Source organism: Eriocheir sinensis, chromosome 22 (genome assembly GCF_024679095.1).
Source record: "Eriocheir sinensis breed Jianghai 21 chromosome 22, ASM2467909v1, whole genome shotgun sequence".
Taxonomy (NCBI): Eukaryota; Metazoa; Arthropoda; class Malacostraca; order Decapoda; family Varunidae; genus Eriocheir; species Eriocheir sinensis.
The window spans coordinates 14,168,349-14,193,199 of record NC_066530.1 but is presented as its reverse complement, the minus strand read 5'-3'; the positions used below and the strand labels follow the sequence as shown (position 1 = coordinate 14,193,199).

General features: G+C 41.0%; 2 protein-coding genes across 2 annotated transcripts in view; one reads left to right on the top strand and one right to left on the bottom strand.

The window, feature by feature from the left end:
- Nucleotides 1–516, top strand: part of LOC127002299 (putative neural-cadherin 2) — a 54,703-nt gene extending 54,187 nt beyond the window's left edge. The window contains exon 28 of the mRNA XM_050868113.1: nt 114–516. Coding sequence (XP_050724070.1) covers nt 114–397 — 284 coding nt within the window. The 3' untranslated portion in view covers nt 398–516. The remainder of the gene's footprint in view (nt 1–113) is intronic.
- Nucleotides 517–5,633: 5,117 nt separating this feature from the next.
- Nucleotides 5,634–23,809, bottom strand: LOC127002119 (xylosyltransferase oxt-like). The gene is made up of 17 exons (XM_050867705.1): nt 23,523–23,809; nt 20,906–21,133; nt 20,267–20,321; nt 18,837–18,990; nt 17,711–17,853; nt 17,112–17,275; nt 16,666–16,868; nt 15,740–15,906; nt 15,126–15,256; nt 13,476–13,652; nt 13,224–13,329; nt 12,540–12,754; nt 12,124–12,240; nt 11,798–12,028; nt 11,016–11,170; nt 9,873–10,043; nt 5,634–9,724 (listed from the first exon to the last, which is right to left on the bottom strand). Exons 1-17 carry the CDS (start codon nt 23,727–23,729, stop codon nt 9,532–9,534), a joined length of 2,817 nt encoding a protein of 938 aa, XP_050723662.1. The 5' UTR covers nt 23,730–23,809; the 3' UTR covers nt 5,634–9,531.
- Nucleotides 23,810–24,851: the final 1,042 nt, after the last annotated feature.

Below are 24,851 nucleotides of genomic sequence, written 5' to 3'. Positions count from 1 at the left end.
AATGGGGGTTTTCTTCCTTATTTCTACGATATAAATCTTGAACCTCAGGTCGGAGAGGTACAAAGTCTTCAAAAAGAACGTAAGGTTGACGAGGCTTTGTTCTTGTGGCGCAGATGTGGACGTGCTGCGCGTGGACGCCATCACGCCGGCCAGCAGCGGCGAGGAGGCGGGAGAGGGCGGCGTCAGTCGTGGGTGCTCGCCGCAGCAGCGGGTGGGCAGGAGAGGCAGCAGGGGCGGCCCAGGGAGCACGCCGCCCGCCAGGGATGACCTCAGGAACTATGCTTACGAGGGCGACGGCTCTTCCCCGGGGTCGCTTTCCTCCTGCGAGTGTGTGACGAAGGACAGGCTCCGCGGCGGCTTCCTGAAGGGGCGCGACAAAGGCCTGACGCAAGTTTGATGGACAGCGTCGGGTCGTTATGCAGTGCAGGGAGGCTTCGGCGAAGAACGAGTCGCGTTACCTAACATTTTATACATTTATTTTTGCAAAAAGAGTAAAGTTTTAATAAAAATTATCGGAAATTACTACAGAGTTTTATAATACTCGTGTGTGTGTGTGTGTGTGTGTACGGAAGCCAGTCACTTCCATCTAATTCACCTTTGCTATACACAACATGCATAATCTGCGACCCTACATTTGTCTTTTAGTTGTAATGTACATGAGTAATTTTTGGATTGGAACTTTTTTAAATAACTGTACCTTGGAAAAGCTCAGGTAACAAAAGACGCATGCGCACTGACAGATGAGTATCCAGATGTCACCAGATATTAACTTCATACTCCCTAAATATCATCGATGAGAGAGTATGTGTAAGATTCACTTATCTTATATAATAACATTGATTTTATAAAGGTATCAATACGTAAAGGAATACTGCTAGTCTCCTTGGAATGAAATTACTAATACTTGACGTGGCGACTCCTGTGAAGCGAAGCGCCGAACACAAACTAAAATCAAAGGGTCAGTGCAAGACGGCAAAGCAACGTAGGAGGATGCACGTTGATCCTCTCTCATTACTTCCCCTTGTGTTGCTTCCCCGCGTTCCTCCCTCCACGGAGGTTGACATGGCGTTCAGGTGAGTTATAAACGTTACTGTGAGGAACTATGTGACTTTGGTAGATAGCGTTTTTCTAGGACGTAATTGTGGTTCACAAGCTTGTTAAACCTTGCTTGTGAACTATCTTCCTGCTCGTAACATCTTAACTTATTTTTATCCCACTAAAATTTTTACTCTTATTACATCTTACCTTAGTACATATATTATTTAATTTATCAACTTTCTTCCTTTTTTTTCACGTGCCAGCTTATAGAGCCGGTAGGCTTTCTGGAGGGGCCTGGATGGTAGTCGGCCCCAGCCCGTCATGGCGCAGGCAAGTGTTTTATAGTGGCGCCATCCTTCCTACTGTGACATCTTATTTTTCATATCTTATCAACTTTATTCTTACTCTTACATTTTACCTTACTTATATCTCTACTCATACAACTAATTGTTTATTCAACCTAATTGTTTGTAGCTTCTCAACATGATACTTGCATGCGTAGCTGACATGTATTACTGAGTAGAGTTAGTGTAGTTTTCCTGTGATGTGTACCATTATTTTTCTCTAAAGTGCTGTGGTCTAAAGTCTTTTAAATTTCATGTGCCTGTTAAGCTCTGCAGTAATGTAGCTAACTGCGAGACCACGTGAAGATAAGGGACTATGGGCCGTATTTTAAGACACCATCGCTTCTCACATCAACTATTTCTAAAGGTCAAAGAGGGGATCAATCTGGTTTTCATGAGTGTTTTTTATGGTTCATGGCATAGAAGAAGGGTCAAACTACCACCAGGGTCATAAAACTACCCCTGGAAAGGCCTACAGCTCCTACGAAGGCCATGTCAAATCTGTGAACTTGGGCGACGAAATGTTTTAAAATACGACCCTATATTTACTGAGTACTACCTCACTGAATTTCCTGCTTCAGATAATAACATAAATGGCTAACAGACAGTAGTCCCGCAAAAACTAGGAGGTAGTTGGCCGTAGCGGTGGTGGTGCGAAGTGCTTCGTGTTGCTTCAGATCAGTTTCATTCACGCTGCTCGTCTCGCTGCTCGTTCCTCAAATTTGCACCCCCCTTCCCCCCTCCTCAATGGTTGTTTTGGTGTCAGTTATCTGTATCTCCTTTTTGTTCTCCATCTATGGTTGTTTTTATGGTTATGTTCATATAATAATATTGATGTGTCCCAATAGTTTGAAAAAAGTATGCGAGATGCCTCGTTGTGCTTATTTGATGGGGAACTTGAATGACCTTGTTTGATAATTTGATCTCTTAGGCACATGTTTGACCGTTCCAGAGGCTACTCCAATATCCTCTGAAGCACTTGTTTGATAGTTTGATATCCTAGGTACTTGTTTGATCGCTCCATAGGCTACTTCAATATCCTCTGAAGCACTCGTTTGATAGTTTGATATCCTAGGCACTTGTTTGATCGTTCCATAGGCTACTTCAATATCCTCTGAAGCACTCGTTTGATAGTTTGATATCCTAGGCACTTGTTTGATCGTTCCAATATCCTCTGAAGCACTTGTTTGATAGTTTGATATCCTAGGTACTTGTTTGATCGCTCCATAGGCTACTTCAATATCCTCTGAAGCACTCGTTTGATAGTTTGATACTTGTTTGATCGTTCCATAGGCTACTTCAGTATCCTCTTAAGCACTAAGTCTTGTTTCTTTTATCTTCGAGTTTCCTACTTATTTGCGTGTTCTTCTCCTGTCTCTTGGAAGTTTTATATACTAGTGACCACATATCCAACAATGTTTCTGGAGCTCTTCCATACCTCGGGACTACATCAGTGGGTTTTGAAGTAGTAATTCTTGTAATACTAGGTCTAGTTTCGACTCAGTGTTTGGGTCAATGGCACTGAAATAAAGGGGTCATTCAGGGATCAGGTCGTTTTATAAGGATGCGAGTGCCTGAGTGCTCGTGAAATGGTAGCTGATTGAGTGTTGGCAATGGTGTGTGAGACAGGTGTGTGTGTGATTTCACCATGGCGTTTTGATGTGTAAATGAATGGTTGTATAAGAGAAATGAAACCCAGAGTAGGGGAGGTATGTCCAAGACTGAGAGAAATATCGAACATTTTTTTATGGCAGCCCCTTTTGCATATGGTAGTAATGCTCGCAGAAAGTCAGAGGATTGTGGATGAATTTTATGTGTGCAAGAGGAACAAGTTGAGTGGCAGGTCAAGTTATGAAAAGTTGGAAAGTTTCATTTAGTCGATGCAACATCTGTGGTCATATGCCGGGGTCAAGTTGGGAAAAAAAAAAAAAAAAAATAAATAAATCCACTTTAGTGCTGATCCCGCTGACAGAGGGTAATAACAGGAGGAGAGGGACAGGTGAGATGTGGTTAGTGTCTTGTTACCCCCTCTTGTAAATGTTCAATCCATTGGAGGAGGAAATACAAAGACAGCATATTTTACATATTTCATTATTTTATTGAAAATGTACATTATAGAATTTTTATACATTATACTTTTGAAATCTACAATAATATATAATAATTTGTGCAATTTTCAACCATTTGTTCACACTTGTACAAACTTTCAACTTCAGCATTTCAGAAGATCTCTCCTCATGATGCAATAACTGAAATTAAATGTATAAACTGTGACCTTCAAGCACTCGGAGGTCATTCTTGCCGATGAGACTAAAGTAATATCACTACTATGGAACGGTTTATGAACAGAAGAAATATGATGAACTTAGTAACAAATAGCACTACCAGTAATGTATATAAGAGGGGATAACTCAGCCATGGCCATATTCCTTACCCATTATGTTTTAGGTGAAAAATTAAATGGGTATCCACTATTTTTACATTAAGTGCCCATATCTTTACTCTTGAGACTTTGGGCCAGTTTCTCAAGTCAACACTCATCTCTTACCCCTGGTACAATTATCCTTCCATACACTACAATGTCTATCCAATATATCTCCATGGCACTCAACATTACTATTTCTCTCCATCTAGCTGCAGTGTCATATTGCCTTTGATGCCTGGCACATATTGTTCCCCCACTGACTCCCTCTCAGTCCAACAGTGTCATTGTAACCTCCCAAACCAAATTCTGCTCTTCATAGTGGTCATGTTTTTTACTCAGCACGCAATACTAAAGAAATTTCATGTATTTTCACCTCAATTTTCTTATCTACTATATGAACAACCATGCAATGATTTCCTTTTGGTTTGGAAGCTTACTAACTCACTGTGTTGGGCTGTGGAATTGGCCCTTAGCCCCCCACCCTCTTCTTATGAATGTATATACACCACTGGGTACTGCTGTGATAAATGACAAGCAGGATATGACACAATGATAAAATTATAAAGTAACTACTGGACTACAGAATGAACACAATAAAACTGGCCTCATTCATCCACTCCACAAGGAAATTAAACATACATGGCAATGATTTTGATGGCAAAAGCTCTTTTGAAGAAGGTGAATATATTTTAACAAGTGGCTTAAAACAACAGATGGAACACATTGCACCTAACACCACTAGATCAGTTTTGGTAAAGGCTCAGTATACTGTACACCTAAATGGGAAAAAGAGCACTGCTCCTGCAAAAGAATTAGAGAGATAATCAATTTTGGTTGGAGGTGTCAGAGTATGCTTGTAGAAGGAATGAGAATAACAATGCTGGTTAACTCTTACATTAGGAATTTGGACAGTATAGGGGAGAATTAGAGCAAAAAGTAGAGTACAGTTTGTTTTGGAAGGGTTACTGAACAATTGAGTTTGATAGAACAGAGCCCTGCAGATCCACATGTATGATACTGATTAATTTATACTGAACCTTCACCAAATCCCAGGCAAGTGAAGTTATTGGCCTCATGGTTAGGTGTTTAAGCCTTTTGACACACCACTCAGCTAGACAACCTTACGTATGACCTTAATTCACTGCAGAGGAATGGCATTGTTCAATTGCCTGATTATAAATACAAACATTGATTTTATGGTATGCTTGTTAACTGGTGGTCACCCTTCCAGCCAGTACTTACAGGAATAATGCTACACTTGATATCTGAGCCAATGCATTGAAATGAACTGCAGTAAAAGTCTGTTACTCGAAATTCTAGAGGTTTGAGAATTTCAATATCCCAAATTCTTGACTGGAAATGAGAATTCACTAAATTTTATGTATATGTTCACGTTTGCTGTAATTTGGGCTGCCACTGAATAGTCTTAACAACTTGCTGATCTAAACAGACGAGGGTTAAATTCTCTTTGGATTAACACTTTACTTTATGTACTGTCAAAACAAGGATTGATATGCCCTCTTAATTTTGACAAGTTCATTTTCAATCTCGACTCAGTTTGCTAAATTAGCTCCTCTGAGTACTAATGGGGGACTTTCAACAGTGTTTTTATGTTGATAACAGCACTGTGCTTACTGGTCCCTCAATAAGAAGTGTGTGACAAGTAAATAGATGTCCAAGGCCTAGAAACTTCTTAAAAGTCCCCACTGGAAGGAAGCATATGAATTGGTGGACATGTCTTTTCTAAATTCAAGGTAAACTATTCAAGAGCTGTAACAGTAGCACAACACTTCTCATTCAGGCTTATTGGACAGAAATGGCAAAAAAGTGAATGTTAACAACTGTAATATATTGATTTATACTTTCAAAAATTTCACAAAATACTGATACAAATTTGATCTTACAACTTCAGAATAATAACTACAACCTCAAACAAAGTGATACCTTATGCATACAGTTCTTCCCTATACCTAATGTAGTAGAGTGAATCACAGTCTCTCGCCACCCAAACTATGATATGGTTACAAACATGATAGTTTGCTCATTTCTTATTCTTTGGCATTTTCACTAACAAACAACCATAAAAATATATGTAACTGGCTAGACTCTCTAAGGACAGACTAATATATAAGAACAGGAGCAACACTTAAAGGTGATGACAGTAGGTTGTGCACACAAGACCTCGGAGTAGCTACCACAAAATGAGTATTCTCTGTCCATATGAACTAGATACACAACAAAACATTACTGTGCACTATTAACAATGTGCCAGAAGAGTTTGGGGGGAAGGAAAACAGCCGAGACACAACCAACTGAAATTGTGATGCTGGCAGATTGGCAGGTCAGCCGTTTTATCTACAGTTCATGGTTCTGTACTCAGCTGCATTGTTCCATCAACAACAACAGTACAAATAACTAATTAAATTCTTTACACTGCCCTGGGCAGAATAACTGTAAAAATGCAGCATCACAACACTCATGCTAGTGTATTAGCCAGGTGTTTGAAGGGAAACATGTACTTGTGGAAAATTATTGCCGATGTCAAGCAACATGAATATTGTTATTCTGATGCTGGCAAATACAGTTCATGAACAAATCACAAACTCTCAAATTGCAAGATGAGACATAATTATTGATTTAATATTAATAAATGCCACTAAACAACTGAAGACCGGTAACTATGATACACATTGCATGAAGTAATCTCACCACAGGTAATTTTACATGTACTCAAGCGAGGTAATGGAGACTGGCCTCTTAAAGGAATGCAATACAGTGGTCCCACAAATTTTCTGATAAACTTGAAGATGTAGAAATGAGCCTAAAACCTCCTGTGATTACTAAGACAGAGTTATGAAAAACAAAAGGAAAAAATAGTAATCTTTAGTCTGGGTAATAAAGTTCATAACAGCATGGCTAGAATTGGGAGAGTAACTTCAATTTTTGCATTACCATGTTTATGATGCTATGATGCTTGCATTACCATGTTTTTGATGCCACTTGATATGCCACCTCATGCAGTATAAAACATGTTTTTTGTAGCTGCACTTTTCAGTTTTTATGCTCATAGTATGGCACTTGTTGTGTAGTATTAAGTTGAATTGTAATTGTATGTCCCTCTTTTCAGATTTGCTCTGGTGATGACACTGTGACTGACGTGCCTTGATGGGACTCAGATTGAATGAAATACTGCAACTGACCTCTTCCTCGTGTCACAATAGAGGTTTGTTATATTTTTGAGTAAAATACAGAACTGGTGCTGTGGGAAAGTACCAGCGATTGAGTATCGGGAGAATGGTTGGTTTAAAAAAATTTGATGACCACATATTACATGACTCCAACTACAACATTCTGAGACCTCTATGTAAGTTATGTCAGTTCAACTCTTTCAACCTTCATGCTTTTGTAAACATATGGCACAAACCATTTTTAATATTGAGCAATTCATAAAGTTCCAGCTGTCATAGAATTAACCTCCTATAAGTAAAAAAGACATTTGTGCAAGATATGTAATTTAAAAGTTTTTTTGTGAAACCTGAAAGTAACTTAATCTCCCACCTCTGCCATGAACAGGTTAATGCCACTCCCTCCCCCCTAAAGGTGAACGACTCGGGTTCAGAAACAATCATGGCGCTTCTCATCACAATTTTTCGGATACAAATCTATCAACAAGTTGGCCGCTACCCTATAGTAGATATCACACGTTTCCTTCAACATGCTGATATGACATTATTTATTGCTCTAAACTTGACTCCATTTGTGCCAGAGCCAGACTGACTAGGGTGAAGTAATGGGATGAGTGGAGACAAGTTACTCTGTACAATATTGTGACCTAGTAAAGTAGAATATCAGTTTTGTGATCAGATAAGCTTAGCCTATGTAATAACAACTGGCATTTGTAACTCCTCACAAACACCTAATCAGTTAGAAATAGAATCAGAAGTGACTGCTTAGTTATATTATAAATCAGCATTAAGGGGAGAGTATGCCATCAAATATTGAAATAAAAATTGAGTTACATGTTGTCCCAACATCTACTGGCTTAGAGGCATTGAGTGGTGGTGTATTTTTTTGTCTACCATGAATTTAAATGCCCCTAGCGAAGGAGTTTAAATACCCTGCGTGTGGGCGTGGAACACTGGGTATCTTTACAATGTGCTTTTTTCAATGAATAATGCATAATAATCACACATCAGTGCATTCTAGTGAGTCTCCCAACTCAGTTAGCGCCTTTCATTATGGCACGCCATGGCCTCCACCCTCTGAGCGTGGGGAACACTGGTTGGAAGGGAACCTTAGCCGCACACAAAAAACTAGGATTAGAACTCTGAGAGAAAAGAAAAACTCCAACCAAGGGGATGAAGAGGAAGAAGGACAGTGGAAGTAACAGTGAGGAATATGCACCGGGGAACTGTTAGACCAAACCTGGCAACAACGAGGGGCTTGGTGTGTCCTGACACACTCGCCCTTGAACAGCTATTACCTTTTATAAAAGGGGACCAGGCATCATATCATTATGTACATGCATTGGTATGTGATTATTGAATCCATACCATTCATATAAAAGGAGATTTGTGACACTGCAACTTCACTGGGGCATGAAGATGGAAACCAAACTTTAATTGCGTTTTTCTGAAAACTCGAAATAAATAAAAAAAAAAGATCGCTTTTTTTTTGCATGACATTGATAAAACAAACCCCAAGTTCAACTATTAACGAAAAAACATATATAAAAAGGCCACCTTTTTTCCATATCTAATATCAAGTAAATGAAACCAGATATTAAAAAAAGTAATCACATAGGTATGTTTGTTATGATAACAGGAAAGTATATAATTTGCGAGTAAGAAAAATTGGTGAACAAATGACTGAGGAATTTGACTCCATTTTTTACAAAAGTGAAAAATAAATCTTAAAAATTTGTTTGGTCATTATTTTGAAATTATATGATGATGATGGTGCTCCTATACACACAACATTGCCTAATCACGACCGTAGGTGCAATTTAAAGCTTCAGCGTACTGTTACTGTAACTTCAATGTCACTTGTGTAGAAAAAAGGTTTAAATGCAAGTCTAAGTAAACTAGATTTTTGGTTCTCCATGTTTCCAGCATGACACAGCTCCCTACACATATAAATGTTCAATACAGGCAATCCTCAGGTTACGACAGTCTTGACCTACGACGTTTCGTGGTTTCGACTTATGATGCTTACGCGGGAACTAGTTTGTTGAGTGCAGTGGAAGAATATGTCATCACCAAGCGTTGCACTGAGGCTGGCATGTTGTTTACATTCCACTCGTATGACTTTACTACTGCGTTAGCATAAGTGGGTGCTTATTTAGGTGTGTTCCGACACGTCTTAAGGAACGTGTCTCCGTCGTAACCCGAGAACCTCCTGTATATCATTTCTATAAATATTAACTGTCAACTGAAGTATCACAATTTTTCCTATCTCTCTCTAAGACTTGAAGGCTTCCTACGTACCAACAGAACACAGCCAACACTTTGCAACATGCCAGAGCATCAGATACTATCCATATATCTATTGGCCCCAGCAATGTAATGTAAAAGGACACTAAAAGGGTAGTAGAAGGTACGTGGGAAGATATGAAAGTGGAGACATTACAGCTGCCTTCCAAGCTCGGGATGATATGGTTGATGATATTTAGAAAGGGCTCTAGATTAGTGATAATAGTTGAATATATTAATAAAAATAGGTCTTCTAAAACTCTCTATTTCCGATGCGATATGGATCCGAGATTCTTCCAGTTCTGGCGTCAACCTCACCGAGATCAGCTTTGGGGTCCGGCGCCAGGGAGCTCCAGGAGGAGTGGGAGCAGGAGTCCAGCAGAAAGCGGACACACTCGGGGACTTGCTCGCTGTCCACGTAACATGAGTCTTGGATGGTGTAGAACCTGTTGGAGGTAAGGTATGTCACTTTTCCTTCTTTTAGAATGATTATTGTGATTTTACAACTGTCAAAAAAACATTCAGGGGATTTTTCATGGGAGGGTTCTAGTAACATTTTTATAATAGAACATGCTTTAAGTATAATAACATTACCTGCTGACAAGTTCATCTATCCACTGAGAGAGTTGTGGACCATACAGGTTGGAGTGGTGGCTGATCATCTCCTTGGCTGAGGCATTGCCCGGATTACTCAGGCTGAGCAGAGCCGTGAGGTGGGAGAGGTCGTCATCTGTGTAGGGTTCTGATGGCCCACGATGTAGCTCCCTGGAAAAGGTGGAATAATTTCAGCACTATCACTTCCTCATAAGCACCCCTAATACAGTACTGTCTCCAGGATTGCGAGTTTCAAGTTTGCGATTCACCGAGTTTGCGATAGGGACCCCAAAAATTTGATTTTTATTGAAAATTGAAATCGCGATATGCCCTGAAAGGAAAAGGAAAAGGCTGTTAAAACTGGGAATTTTTCACACCTTGTTGTGGTCCTTGACTTTCAATCTCACTCTTACCCACCCCCTGGGCCTTTCCATTGGCCGCGGCATGGTGAGTGGGATACGGGCAGCCAGGCGCATGTGTGCGAGCAGCCCTGACCGCGCACTGGGCTTGAGAAGCTGATGATGGTGATGATAAGTGTCGGCGGCGTGGCCTTTGCATCGGCGCCACCCAAACGGTATTTTCATTGGGGCCCGTGTTTGTGTGGCTGTGTTTATTGTGGGCCCAGGCTCCTCAATTTGCTAATTCTTATTTTCCACATGTTGTGCGGGACTTCTTTCTTTTCTTCTATCTCCTTTTTCAAAAAGAAGAGATGGAAGAAAGAAAGGGGTCTCGTGCAACATGTGGAAAATAAGAATTGGCAAATTGAGAAGCTCAAACCCATAATAAACACAGCCACACACACACGGGCCCCGATAAAAATACCGTTCAGGTGGCGCCGATGCAAAGGCCACACTGCCGACACTCATCATCAGCCGCCCATCAGCTGTTCGGGCCCAGCGCGCAGCCGGGGCCGTCTGCACACATGCGCTTGGCCACCCGGATGGGTGGCCAAGTGCAAGATGTCGATGGTTTTCAATTTTCCCCATAAGAATAATGGTTCAAAGTTTGTGATTCAACTTCGACCTATTTATCGCAAACTTGGAGACAGTAATGTACCATACTCAAGACAGAAGGACCTACAGAGACAGGCTAGAGCTCTACGCAAAGGGTGTGTAATTAGCCTCGTTTTCTTGCCCTTCATACCTGGCCTTCTGGACCGATATCTGGCGACCCTGGATGAACTGCTGGGGCAGGACCAGGAAGGCGTGAGAGGCCACAGCAGCACCGTCAATGATGACCCTGACCGTCCAGGCCCCTGGCAGGAGTGGCTTACGCAGCGTGAAGGTGTGCGGCAAGATCTGTAGGAAGGAGGTGAAGAGTACACGGAGAAAAATGGTTATGTGAAGTCAAGAGTAGTCATTATTATTTGGGTGCCCTCAGCCAACCAGTTCCCTCCACACAAGCTTTACTTTATTCTCAAGTAGCCAGTCTTATTATAAAAATGTACACGGAGAGTCAGGAATCAAACCCAGGCATCAGAGTAGATGTCAGAGCAGCAAACCAACTGAGCCCGGGGCCACTTCTGCGTTACTTAACCTGACACCCCAGCCCACACTGTGGATAGGAAAGAAAGGTGACCCCACTCACACTTGACATTGTGGCCTGATTGAAAGCTTTGCCAGCTACAAGTGCAGGCAGGGCCACCTTTCCTTCATGTCCCCAATGTTTGACTGGGTGTCAGGTAAAGTGCCAAAGAGATGGCCCCTGGCACAGTGACCTTTTGGCTCACCAGTGGCTCAGTTGGTTTGCTGCTGACTTCTATTCTGAAGACTTGCATTCAAGTCCAGGCACTTGGTGGTTTCTCTGACAGTCTTATCTACTTTATTCTCCAGAACCCAATCTCAATAAAAGAAGAAAATGTCTTATTAGTTCCCTCTACAATGTACGGTCGAATAATGAGACTTGTGTTCTTCCTCATCTCCTACCTGTTCTCCAGACTCCAAGGTGAGGAATTCTTCAGCCACGAGTGTCATGGTGGGGTCTGCCAGGACGAGGTGAGGGTGCTGCAGGCTGTCCTCCTCTCCGGCCTGCTCCTCCACGGCCACGTCCGCCGACCAGCGCGTCACCACCGTCACGTCACTGTTGGGCCCCAGAGGAACCCCGAAGTTGCGGAAGACCTGCTCCTTCACGTCAAAGTCTGTTCCAACCTCAAGATCCTGTAGGGGCACAAGTAGTAACAGATTCAACAGCCCAATCAAATAAAGGAAGAATAAAGGTAAGGGGATCCAAGAAAAGTGTTAACATTACTTACTGTCAGCCTGTGATTGGGCTTCTCAAAGGGTGGCATGTATTTGACGTGGGGGAATATCCAAGTCTCGAGGTGGAAGGTTGCGTCATCAGCCCTCGCCGCGTACTCTATCAGAACACCCTGGAACAAACGAAGACCTTCAATCATATCCCATTCATACAGCATCCATTTGAACTTGTATTTACATCTACCAATAATTATTTACACATTTGGTTCCTCTTTACGTGAACTTTATTACACGATCTTTCATCACAAACACACAAACCTTTATTAATGAGAAATATATACAGTATCCCTTTGAATTTATAACTACATCTACCAATGGTTATTTACACATTTGGTTCCTCTTCACACACTTCAGTTAACCCTACTTTAAGGTCCACAGAAAGTCATGAGGAACAAATGCAATGATTACCAACCTTCAGAGTGTCGCTGTGGTGGTAGGAGTGGGCCGTCAGCACCGTGGTGGCGTACACTTCACATTTGTTCCTGCTGGTGGTGGCCAGCTGCCCCACCGCCCGGGTGCTGAGTCTGGCCCCGGAGTGGTGCAGGGTGAGGCCCACATCCATGCTGGTCTGTGGCATGTCTTCGTGGTGGTAGCGATTCTCCCAGTAATTCTCAAGACCGGGCGTGGCTGTAAAGAAGCAGAGTAGATTATGGTAAACCTGAGCTGGAAAGTGAAGTGGCATATATCTATCTTTCACTCTATAATGCTTTCTACCTTGGTGACATGACATCCTTCTGTCTCTTAAATACCAAAACTCTCACACAGCTCCCTATCTATGCAAGAGGTCATCACACACATCATCTAATAAATTCCAAGTTGGAGCGTGAAGAAGCATATTTCAATCTATAATGTTCTTTACCATGCTGTCTCATACACCAACACCAAACACTCCTCACAAATCACACCGAAGTAACTGTACTCCTGTAAATGTTTGATCCCTGGGTGTGTACTAGATTTAGTGCTGTTCAAATTAAAAAACTATCAATGTATATAACTACTGAAATCGACAAACTATCACTGTATATAAAAAGCTATTCAAATTTACAAACTATCACTGTAAAATGTAAATAGATGAGTATAAATAACATGGACTCACAGGTGTAGTATGGAGTGTAGAGCCAGCCGTCCACTTGGTTTATTATGGCCTGGCTTATGACGGCCTCAAACTTACGTGCGAAGAACAAATTCCTCGAGGTTGAACCCTGAAAGTAGAAAGACATTTGTTGTATATCTAAAAGAGCAATAACACTAATGGTGGAAGATTAAATTTGCTTACACAAATCTTTTCTGTCTACCACTAGGATCTTATCAAGGCAATGCAATACAATGGCAACTGAATGGGGCCTACCTCCAGCTTCCCCCAGTCAGACGGAGTGAAGTCGTTGGGGGAGCAGCCACACCAGTCCACGATGTGTTTGTACTGGCACTTGCAGCCCAGCTTCCTCTTCCAGTTGGTGATGTGCAGGTTGTTGTCGGTGAAGCTTTGGCAGAACTCAGAGTTGCGGAGGACAGTGTGGAAGAAGGACTGAAAAATGTAAAAGGCACTGCTAGAAACGAGTTGCAGAGGACAGTGTGAAGAAATAACAAAGAAATAAGAACCACTGATAGAATTGAGTTGCAGAGGACAGTGTGAAAGAAAGACTGGAGGAAACAAGAACCACTGATATATAGCTGATGTTTAAAAATGGTTGTCAAAAGTGATAACCACTAATAAAAAGGACTTCTGAAACTCACTATTTGATTATCCTTATGAGCTTAATGTTCATTAAATCACTATGGTCAACTGCTGGAGAGGTTATGAGTGTGAAAGAAAGACTGGAGGAAACAAGAACCACTGATATATAGCTGATGTTTAAAAATGGTTGTCAAAAGTGATAACCACTAATAAAAAGGACTTCTGAAACTCACTATTTGATTATCCTTATGAGCTTAATGTTCATTAAATCACTAAATCACTATCACTATGGTCACTATTTTTTCTTCCCACTCATGGTGTTATGCGGATTCATGGAGAAGATACAGAAGCAGCTAATCTTGTGTCTTGTGTCTCTTCAGGTATTCGTGTGGTTCTTGTTTCCTCCAGTCTTTCTTTCACACTCATAACCTCTCCAGCAGTTGACCATAGTGATTTAATGAACATTAAGCTCATAAGGATAATCAAATAGTGAGTTTCAGAAGTCCTTTTTATTAGTGGTTATCACTTTTGACAACCATTTTTAAACATCCATACAAGAATCCCCTTACAAAATTATACGTTCCTCTGCCTACACAGCAAGGAAGAAAAGTAATTATATGAATGAAAACTATGAATACTTGCACATTTTTTCATTATATTCCCTTTTTCATCACTTTCAAACATCCATACATGAATCCCCTTACAAAATTATACGTTCCTCTGCCTACACAGCAAGGAAGAAAAGTAATTATATGAATGAAAACTATGAACATTTGCACACTCATAACCTCTCCAGCAGTTGACCATAGTGATTTAATGAACATTAAGCTCATAAGGATAATCAAATAGTGAGTTTCTATATCAGTGGTTCTTGTTTTTGACCATAGTGATTTAATGAACATTAAGCTCATAAGGATAATCAAATAGTGAGTTTCAGAAGTCCTTTTTATTAGTGGTTATCACTTTTGACAACCATTTTTAAACATCCATACATGAATCCCCTTACAAAATTATACGTTCCTCTGCCTACACAGCAAGGAAGAAAAGTAATTAAATGAATGAAAACTATGAATATTTGCACATTTTTTCATTATATTCCCTTTTTCATCACTCAAACATCCATACATGAATCCCCTTACAAAATTATATGTTCCTCTGCCTACACAGCAAGGAAAAAAGTAATTGAATGAATGAAAACTATGAACATTTGCACATTTTTTCATTATATTCCCTTTTTCATCACTCAAACATCCATACATGAATCCTCTTACAAAATTATACGTTCCTCTGCCTACACAACCTGGCAACTTTCTCCTCACTAACCTCCGCCGGCAGGAGAGTGTAGGAGTAAACTTTCTTCAGCCCCCGCACCAGCTGACTCTGGCTGGTCACCACGTAGTCCACAAAGGCGCGGTTCAGACACAGCCAGTCACTCCCACCATCCACACGAATACCTGAAGAGACACAAGACACAAGATTAGCTGCTTCTGTATCTTCTCCATGAATCCGCATAACACCATGAGTGGGAAGAAAAAATTACGTCCTGAGTGATGCATTCTTTATTATTGTAGTTTTGTCCTTGGAATGTTTACTGCAAGAAAAATCTACTTCCTAGTCTGAACAAGCGATATATTTTTTACATAATAAGCCTAGTCAGAACAAAGGCTAAAGCTCTGCAGAGGAGGATGAGTTCCTGGATTACATTAATGATCCTTTCAAACTTCCTCCAACTTGCACTCTTTCTAGAGGGGAGAATCAGGTCACTTCTCAAACCAAAATCAATTACTCTTATGGCACTTTGTGTTATTTTCATAGGAGCAGTGTGCTGTGGACCTCCTTTATAAACTAGTAATTTGTTTTGTGCCCTGCCTACTCCTTTACCACTCAAAAAGGCCGAGTCAATAAAGAATGAGACTAAAGTTTGAGGGGTCACTCACCAAGGGGTAGATGGCGCTCCCCGATCCTCCACATGTGGTTCTCACACTCCAGGAAGGTGCGGTCCAGGCCCTGCTTCTGGAGGAACTTGTTGGTGTCGTGGCCGTGGGACTTCAGGAAATTACGTTCTTTGTTGTTTGTTAGGAATGTCACCAGTTCCTCATTCTTCCTAAAAACAAACAGAAAAAAAGATATACAAAAACTGAACAAATACTCAACTAACAAAACAATAAACACAGGGATTTGTTTCTTACAGTAAAGGAAGCAGCTTAAAGGGACAAGTAAAAAGGAACAAAGGAACCCCCTAAGTGCTGTTCCTGTAAATAGATGACAGCTAGAGTGGTTAAAGAGGGATACACAAGGATATAAGAATACAAGAGGCTGCTATATACCAAACCAAACCCTCAAACTTAGAGCTCAACAAGATATCTTCCAAGACAGAGATAGTGAGAGAAGATAAATAGAAAACTAAACCATTACAATCATACTTGATGGGATAATCCAACTCACAAAGATTAATGACAAGATAAAGATAATACAAAGAGATGGAAAGAGAAGAAAACTAGGCCGTGATGGGGTAATCTGACTCACTAAGGTTAATGACAAGAGATAATGTGAAGAAGAACAGAAAATTGAGCCAACACACACTTACTTGATGGGGTAATCTGACTCATTAAGGTTATTGACAAGACAGAAAATATAAAGAAGACGAACAGAAAACAAAGCCAACATACACTTACGGTACTTGATGGGGTAATCTGACTCATTAAGGTTAATGACAAGACAGAAAATATAAAGAAGACGAACAGAAAACAAAGCCAACATACACTTACGGTACTTGATGGGGTAATCTGACTCACTAAGGTTAATGACAAGACAGAGATAATACAAAGAAGACAAACAGAAAACAAAGCCAACACACACTTACTTGATGGGGTAATCTGACTCGCTGAGGTTGATAACGAAGTCCCAATCCCACTCCTTGATGTGGGTGATCTGGACCATGCAGTGGAGGAGGATCTTGAGCAGCGAGGCGCCCCCCCAGATGGTGGAGAGGCGGTAGCGAGACACCCGGATGTTGCTGTACTGTTCCTCCAGCTTCAACACCTCACGGTACATGTATTCTTGCCTCTGTTGAAAGGAAAAGACATTAATTTATATTTCTACAGTAAAGGAAGCATCTACACATAATTACAATAATGAAAAACTAAACAATAAAGAAAATAAGCTAATAATCATAATAAGTAAATGCATGACTTCCTATTTACTAGAACGATGAAACTAATACCAATGGAAAACAAAAACTAATCTATCACTCAATAACTTGTGCATGCTTCACCTCCAAATGCATACAAGATTAAGGTCAATAATTACGGAGTCAACATGGATGAAGAAGTAGTGGTCCCGGTGGTAGAGCGCCTTGACCAGCCTCCTCAGCTGCCGTATAGCCCGGCCATTCACGGTGAGAACAAAGGCAATCCTCACAGGCTTGTTCGCTGGGTGCGTGGACGACCCCTTCAGTGCCACCGGTGTGTACTCTGTGGAGGGGGAAAGAAATTGTAACTTGTAAATTTTTGTCTCTTTTTATAACTTCAGGACATCCTTATAACCTGGTGCTACTATAAACGCTGATGCCACAATGGGCTGGGGCCAACCACCAAGCCCAATCAAGAGAGTCTACCGGTGTCAGAGGCGAAACATAAAAAGTAGGTGAATAAATAAATATGTGAAAAAATAAAATATGTGAATAAATACAATAGGTGAATAAATATAAAAAAGGAAAAAATAGGTGAATAAATAAAAAAATGGGTGAATAAATAAAAAAGAGTGCAGCAATATGACAAACTTTTGTACAGTATCTTTTTTTTTGGCTTTTGAGTTACCTAATTTCCTTAAAAAACATATATATACATAAAATAATAACAAAACTATAAGAAATCACAACAAAATTCCATCTGGTTGGGGTTACTCACTGGCCAGTCCTGTTTGGTAAATGCTGATGTAGAGGTAGTCGCCACACTTGAACTTGGCGTCCCCGCTGCACGCCATGCCACACATATTGTCCGAGGCCTTCATCTGGAGGGGCAGGTCCTCGTTGCCGCAGAAACATTCCTTCCTGATGAACAAAAGGGGGAGTCATGTTATTTCTTTTATGGTATGTTTGTGCACGCCATTCCAATCAAAACTCACAAATGGAGGAGAGTACACTAAGGACCAGTTCGACAGTCCAACAGAGTCATTGTAAGTGCCCCCAAAACTATATTCTCTGCAATGATCTGTTATTTCTACTCAATACCAGATGCTAAAGAGATTTCCTGTGTGGTTTCCTAAAATTTCCTCCTTTCTATATAAACGGAAAACACTACACAAGGAATTTTTGTAGTATTTTGTTTGGTTGGGGAGCTACAAACTTGCTGTACTGGACTTCAAAACTGGCCATAAGTTCCTAAAAACCACAAGACTTTGGATACACAAGCTTGTGCAATTTGATCTCACACTATCCTAAACATGTAGTATGTGGGACATGCTATTATAGTCATAGAATAGGCAGAAAGTTTATATGTTTTGCTATATCAAGTCAATGCCATTAAAAGGTTCATGCCAGCCAGTCTTTATGGTATTCATTTCAACAAGTATCATGTAAAAACTGCTTACCCTATTCTCCTTTTACTAGCCACCATGGAAGACAAACAGGTATGCAATGAGCTATTATCACAAAGAAACACTGCTAAGATGCAGCCAAATAAGTCTACATAATGGACAGGCTTGTGGCTATGTCTGCTCGCATGAACTTCATAAATCAGTCCCTCTTCATTCACCATTCAGATCATTTGACAGTCCACAAGTCAGCCACATCCCTTCTCTAATTCAGCCTCCTTGTGACTATTAGATGCTGGGAAAGGTTAAATCTTGAGTGATGGTTAATGGGCTGACGGGCTTTTTTGTTTAGTTTTTGTTTTTGCCCTTGAGCAGTCTCCTTTGCTGAATAAAAAGGGCATATTCACAATGTTAATGCCAGCAGAGTATAGCAGTGGCATGTAGGAATATGTATAAACAGTATCTTCTCTATGGTTTACTACATTGGCTCGCTCCACATACCCATACTCCACGCCGGCATACATGTAGCCGCGCTGGAAGCAGATGTCGCAGCACAGGTTTGGGGTGTTGCGCCTCAGCTGGCCGGCGTGCCCCCTCAAGATCCGGTTCTCCCGGCTGTCCATAAAACAGCCCATGTACTTGCCCCGCACCTTTCCTGAAAAACAAACACTCATATGATTTCTAAGTGCATAAACTGTTTCACATATTTGAACAATCTCCTGTGACTGATAAAGAGTATGTGTAGAGTATATAAAGTCATAGTTATCTTGTGACCTGAATAGAGTACCAAGGTAACAAGCACTTTTTGTATGCATACTGAGAATGATTCAACACCGGTGCTCAAAACGGACACAAGAGTGCATGACATGCCACGTCAACAAATAAATGCATGTAGAAATTATTTTCTTTCCAAAGTAACTAGTCAGATAAAAGAAGTAGTGCTGCTAAAGTCATGTCAAGGCAATAAAATATAAGAAAAAAACATTAAAATACTGTGACATTCAGTTGTGCCAGGTCATACTATAGACAGTGAAAAGTAAAAGAAGAAAGGGAAATGAAGGAAAACAGATATGGAGAAGCTCCTTAATCAAGTAGCATTACATCATAACTAAAAGAAAGAAGAGAATACAGTAAAAAAAAGGCATAACAAACTAAAACACACAAAAAGGTGCCCATAATAGGGTCAGGGCAAAGAAAAATAGTGGATGTGCTATAAGTGCCCTAAATATAATTTGTGCAAATGCCAAAATAGAATATACATGTGCCATACATATTCAATGGAGTCGCACAGAGCATCGCCTCTAGGTTCAAATCAAAGGTGCATTTTCTAGCCAAACGCTGCTTAAAAACGTAATAAGGCAACGTGATGTCTGGCATTCCCTTACAACTTACTTTTAAATCCTGGAAGTGAAGCAAGAGAACAATTACTTTTAGGGTTTCTATCCTTATGCTTCAGACTGTATATATATTAGTGTACACAGAATTTTCATGGATATACTAGTTAAAATAAATCAAAGATCAAACTGTTACTTACTCACAGGTAGCAAGGAATATTTTAATTAACCATGACAGGCCTATTATATACAGTAAATGTCCATTACTCTCTACATTTCAATAAATTCCTGTGCTTCAGATTTCAAGTGACTGATATTTCCCAGGATACATTTTCCTGACTTTGAAAATTCATTGGTGTTTGGGGGGATTATAATTTCCCATTTGCATGATTGAAGGCTATTAAATTTTATGATCAATAATATTCTCATTAATGAGCTTAAAATTCAAATAAACCTAATTCAAAAGTATATGTTTTCACTATTTTCATGTCTTTCATCAGGTGATAAAGTCCACATATCCATAAAATTAGGCAGAACACGACATCCACAGACAGTGTTAGACTCAAAATCAGAGGACGACGAGAATTGCACTCTTACCATTGGAAGGACAGGAGCTCTGAAGCCGTTTGGGGTAAAAGGTCCCGGCTTGAATCTGTCCCAAGAGGCAAAAAGAACTGTTACTCAAACGACAATCAGCAATGGAAAGTAAAAAGTCAAGGAGGAGGCCGGGGTGAGGTCTGGCATTTTGAGTGTATTTTAGTTGGATTCATGGACGTTTTTTGTTTGAATACCCAGGGTAAGTTTAAATTTCTTGTAATGATTTTCTTTGTATTTTTGATATTTGTGCCTTTCATGTACAGCAACAAACTAAAGCAGCCTGAAAAACATTGGCCAATTATCCTAGAGAAAAAAGAAAAGGATTAAAATGAAAGATGAGATATGATAAAAATAACAAAAAAAAAAAAAAAATGAAGGATAAGCTAAGCAGTATCAATAATTATGTAAAAGATATACAAAAAATAAATAACAAAATATTTCCCAGCATTAAAACAAGGAATTAAAAGAAAAGTCAAACAAAATACAGAACAATTAACCTTTAAAGCCATGAATTCTACACAGGTCTAATAAAGCCATACATCCAGCCATAAATCTTCATAAAAGTCTAAAGGAATAAAACCTACTGAATATTGCAACTTCAAACAGTCAACAACAGAATATCCTTAGCAGTTCACCTACATGGCACGTAATGTTGGCGATGAGGGCCTTGCAGTGGTCCGTCGTGGCCCGCTTGATGGCTGACAGACTCTCCCGACTCCTGATGGTACATGGAAGGTCGATGCCCAGCCAGTCACGACTCAACTCTTGGCTGCTGGCCTCCACAGGGTCTGGTGGCCCCTTGTTGTGGCTGTCGGCATCCCCTTTGTCCACCTGGTACACTCTGCTCTCAACATCCACCTGAGATTTCTGGAATATGTGAATCTTTTTAATATAGTTGTAAGTCAAGGCCAAATAGACATGTCCGCCTGTGTGCATAAATAATTCTGCTTATAGTCAGGATCATATTCTCAAACATTAATGGGATTAAACACCCAGAGGAGGAGGAGGAGGAGGAGGAGACAGGTGGAAATACTCAAATCTGAATCACTGATTTCCTTTAGTAATAATAATTTTAACAATAGTCATAATAATAATGTTACATATTTCTCCAAAGGATCAATTCTTTTGGAAAATTCATTGGTGCTTGACAAAAAAATAAATAATCCATTCAAAAATTATTCCAAACTTCTCTAAACTAGTGTTGTGTATTCCGAAGGCATGAAAATATGATGTGTCACTGTCCCTGGAGCTGGTGCCGAGATACAAAATTGCTGAGGACACAAGAACCAAGTGTTATCAAGAGCAGCCACCACTTCCTGCCTTTCTCCCATCACTGCTCTCTATCAGGATATAAGTCAACCCTACATCTCATTGCTAAATATCTACAATTTCAAAAATCACCTAATAACAGAACTATTACTAATATAACTATTTGTTGATGAATTACCCTGAATATCTAAGACACTGTGTTGTTCCTCCAGTAATGCAAATATGTCCAGCAGTGCAAACTTAATATTTACCGAATGTTCAACTCAATGTTACACAATTTAACACTTTCCCTACCTGGCCTAACCTAACAGTTCACTCACACTGACATCATTAGGGTATTTTTCAAGTTTTACACCCATCACACTGCAGAGTTTGACCATTGTGAGACGGGTGAAATTATAGATGTTTATCCTCATTGGGTTGAGTGCATGGCTTAAGACCCTCTCAACAGGCAACTCATCTCAGACCTGGGGCAGCACATGGTAGCCAGAGTACTCCTAAGACTTACCACAGTTCACCTACATATTGTCACTCCTTACCCTTCCTGGTCTAACCTAACAGTTCGTCCTTACACTCATGTCCTCATTGGGTAGTGTCACAAAAAATACATGTGAATATATATTAATGTTTAGGTGAGTTTACTGCATATTTACCCTAAAATCACCTTATGCATCTCTAAAAGGTGATATTTTGCCTCCATAGTAGAGTTAAGTAACTGAATATGTTTCTGAACCAAAATATGAAGGCAAAAATAGATAAATACCACTGCAAAAGTCATACCAAGACCAAGACGAAGACTTTAGATGGTGGACGGCAGAGCGGGGAATATTTATCAAAAATTATTTGTTTGTACAAGCTTTCATTTGAGTTCTTATTTACCCGTTTGAAAAGGCAGGGTGAACGAAGACTTCCTGAAACTAGCCCCCAAGCACACACACCTACAGACTTTGGGCCACACACTAAAGCTGCTAAAATCAAGGCAGGGTACACATAATAGGAATATGCTTTTCTCCTCCAGTTATGAACACCTGGAACAAACTGCTGAAAGGGGTCATCAACAGCAGTGGTGTAAATGCATTTAGAAATAACTATGAGCGGCACATTGACAACCTTAAAAGAGGCATCCCCTTGTCAGCACTGCCTCCCTCGCCTTTTAACCCGGTAGCAGCGACGGGCCAAATTTGTGGATTTACTGTGTACCAGCGACAGGCCAAATTTTTGCCATGATATAAACCCCAAAAATAGATGATGCATAAACTAATCACAAATGTGTTGATATTATATTATGAAATGGTTTGCGTGAGTGATTTTTTTCATGATTTTTGCTTAGAGGGGCCTTTAATTAAGAAATATGATGCCCACAGCTACTGGATTAAGAAATCACTAGGTAAGGCAAACATTAAGAAATTTAGCCCTTTACTCCTTTGAAAGACCTAAGTTTATCTTTACACTGTCATTCTTACTGGCGAGCACTAGGAAAATAGTGAATGTTCATTTCAGGCTACTCCCAAAACATTACTGAATTCAACCCTTGCCTTGCCTGACCTAACCTGCCAGCATCCCCTCCTGTCCAGTGTGTCAGTGTCATAGCAGGCTCTTACTTATGTTTTACCCTTGAGATGGATAATTTACTGTAAGAAAAAGACTCGGTTCACCTAAATATTACTTAACCCTTTCCTAACATGACCTGACCTACCAGCATCCCCTCCTCTCCTGTGCTAGAATGTCACAGCGGGCTTTTTTTATTCATGATTTATCCTTGAGATGGTTAATTTACTGTAAGAGATGCCAAAATCACCTAAATATCCCTAAAAACCTAAAACCACCCTTCCGTCGCATGACCAAACCTCCCAGAATCCCTTCCTGCCACGTGTAAGAGGAATGTCACAGCGGCCCTTTTATTCATGATGTACCCTTGAGCTGTCAGATCTACTGTAAAAAAGGACAATAGCGAATCCTTGCTCCATGGCACCAGCCTGGCACTCACACTGGCATCCTCGCTGGGCAGGGCACGGCCGAGCTCCCCCTCCTGCGGCTCCTCCCGCGCCCGCCGCAGCCCCTGGTAGCCGGAGTATCCCTGCAGCAGCACCAGCGTGAGGCCCAGCGCCAGGTAGAGGCCGTATTTGCGGCACAGCACCCGCAGGATGTTGAGGGTGACGAGGAGCACGGCGCGGGCAGGCACCACCGCGGCCATCCCGGGACATGGCCACACACTGCCCTGCCACCTGGCCAGGGCCGCCAACCCTCCCGGCACGCGGCGCGGCCAACACACTTTCATAAACCTTAATTCACTCCTTCCGCATCTATGAATCACACTGGTGACCTTCAGGCTTCAGTTTCCTTGCCAGCTTTTTACACTCACTGCCCCGAGCAGGGGGGATGGGCGCGTTATTCCCTCACGGTCTGGTCACGTGCTGGACTCGTCACCGCCTGTCACCGCCTTCCCGGAGAACTTTGGGCCTGTCAGCTGACCCAGGGGCCAAGGTGGGACCCGATACTCTAGAATCCTTGGTGGGACCTCAGCCACCACCCTGCCACTCCCCCTTACCCAAGGGGGAACAATACAATTGCCTTTTTTTATTAAAAACTGCCTGAACAAGGCGCTCAGCGGAGTCTGACATGTAGAGCTTGCACTGTAACACTGCAAGCACCACGGGGACAGAATAACATTAATAATAGTATACATGCACGTTAATTGTAATGAAGTTCTATGTAGTAGCAATGCTTTTAAGGGGGAGGAAGGAGAACTCGGTGAAGGGGGAGGGGAGGGGGAGGACTCGTGCGTTAGTCAAACTGTTTTGTCATTCCTGCAATTCTGTATATCTTATAATCTCGTACACACACACACACACACACACACACACACTGACACACACACACACACACACACACAGGGAAACGCTGTGACCTACAAACCCACGAATACAAAAAAAATCTACGTAGCTGATCATGACATTATGAACGTTCTTGTAATGCAATGACAAGCAGGTGAAAGAAATAACATACGTAAAACACGCTTACTTAGGTTGTGGTTACCGTAAATAATAAGACAGCGGAGTCGTGTGTGCTGATAACGAACGGAAATAATGACCGTCAGTATGAACGCCACGTGACAAGGAATAAAATAGTAGTACTCAGCAATGAATGAAAACCGAGAGGAAATACAGACGACTAGAGCGTGCCAACAGATTATCATTATTATTATTATTATTATTTTTTTTTTTTACGTGTACGCCTGTAGCGCCGGTAGGCTCTCTTGAGGGGCCTGGATGGAAGTCGGCCCCAGCCCGTCATGGCGCAGGCATGTGTTTATAGT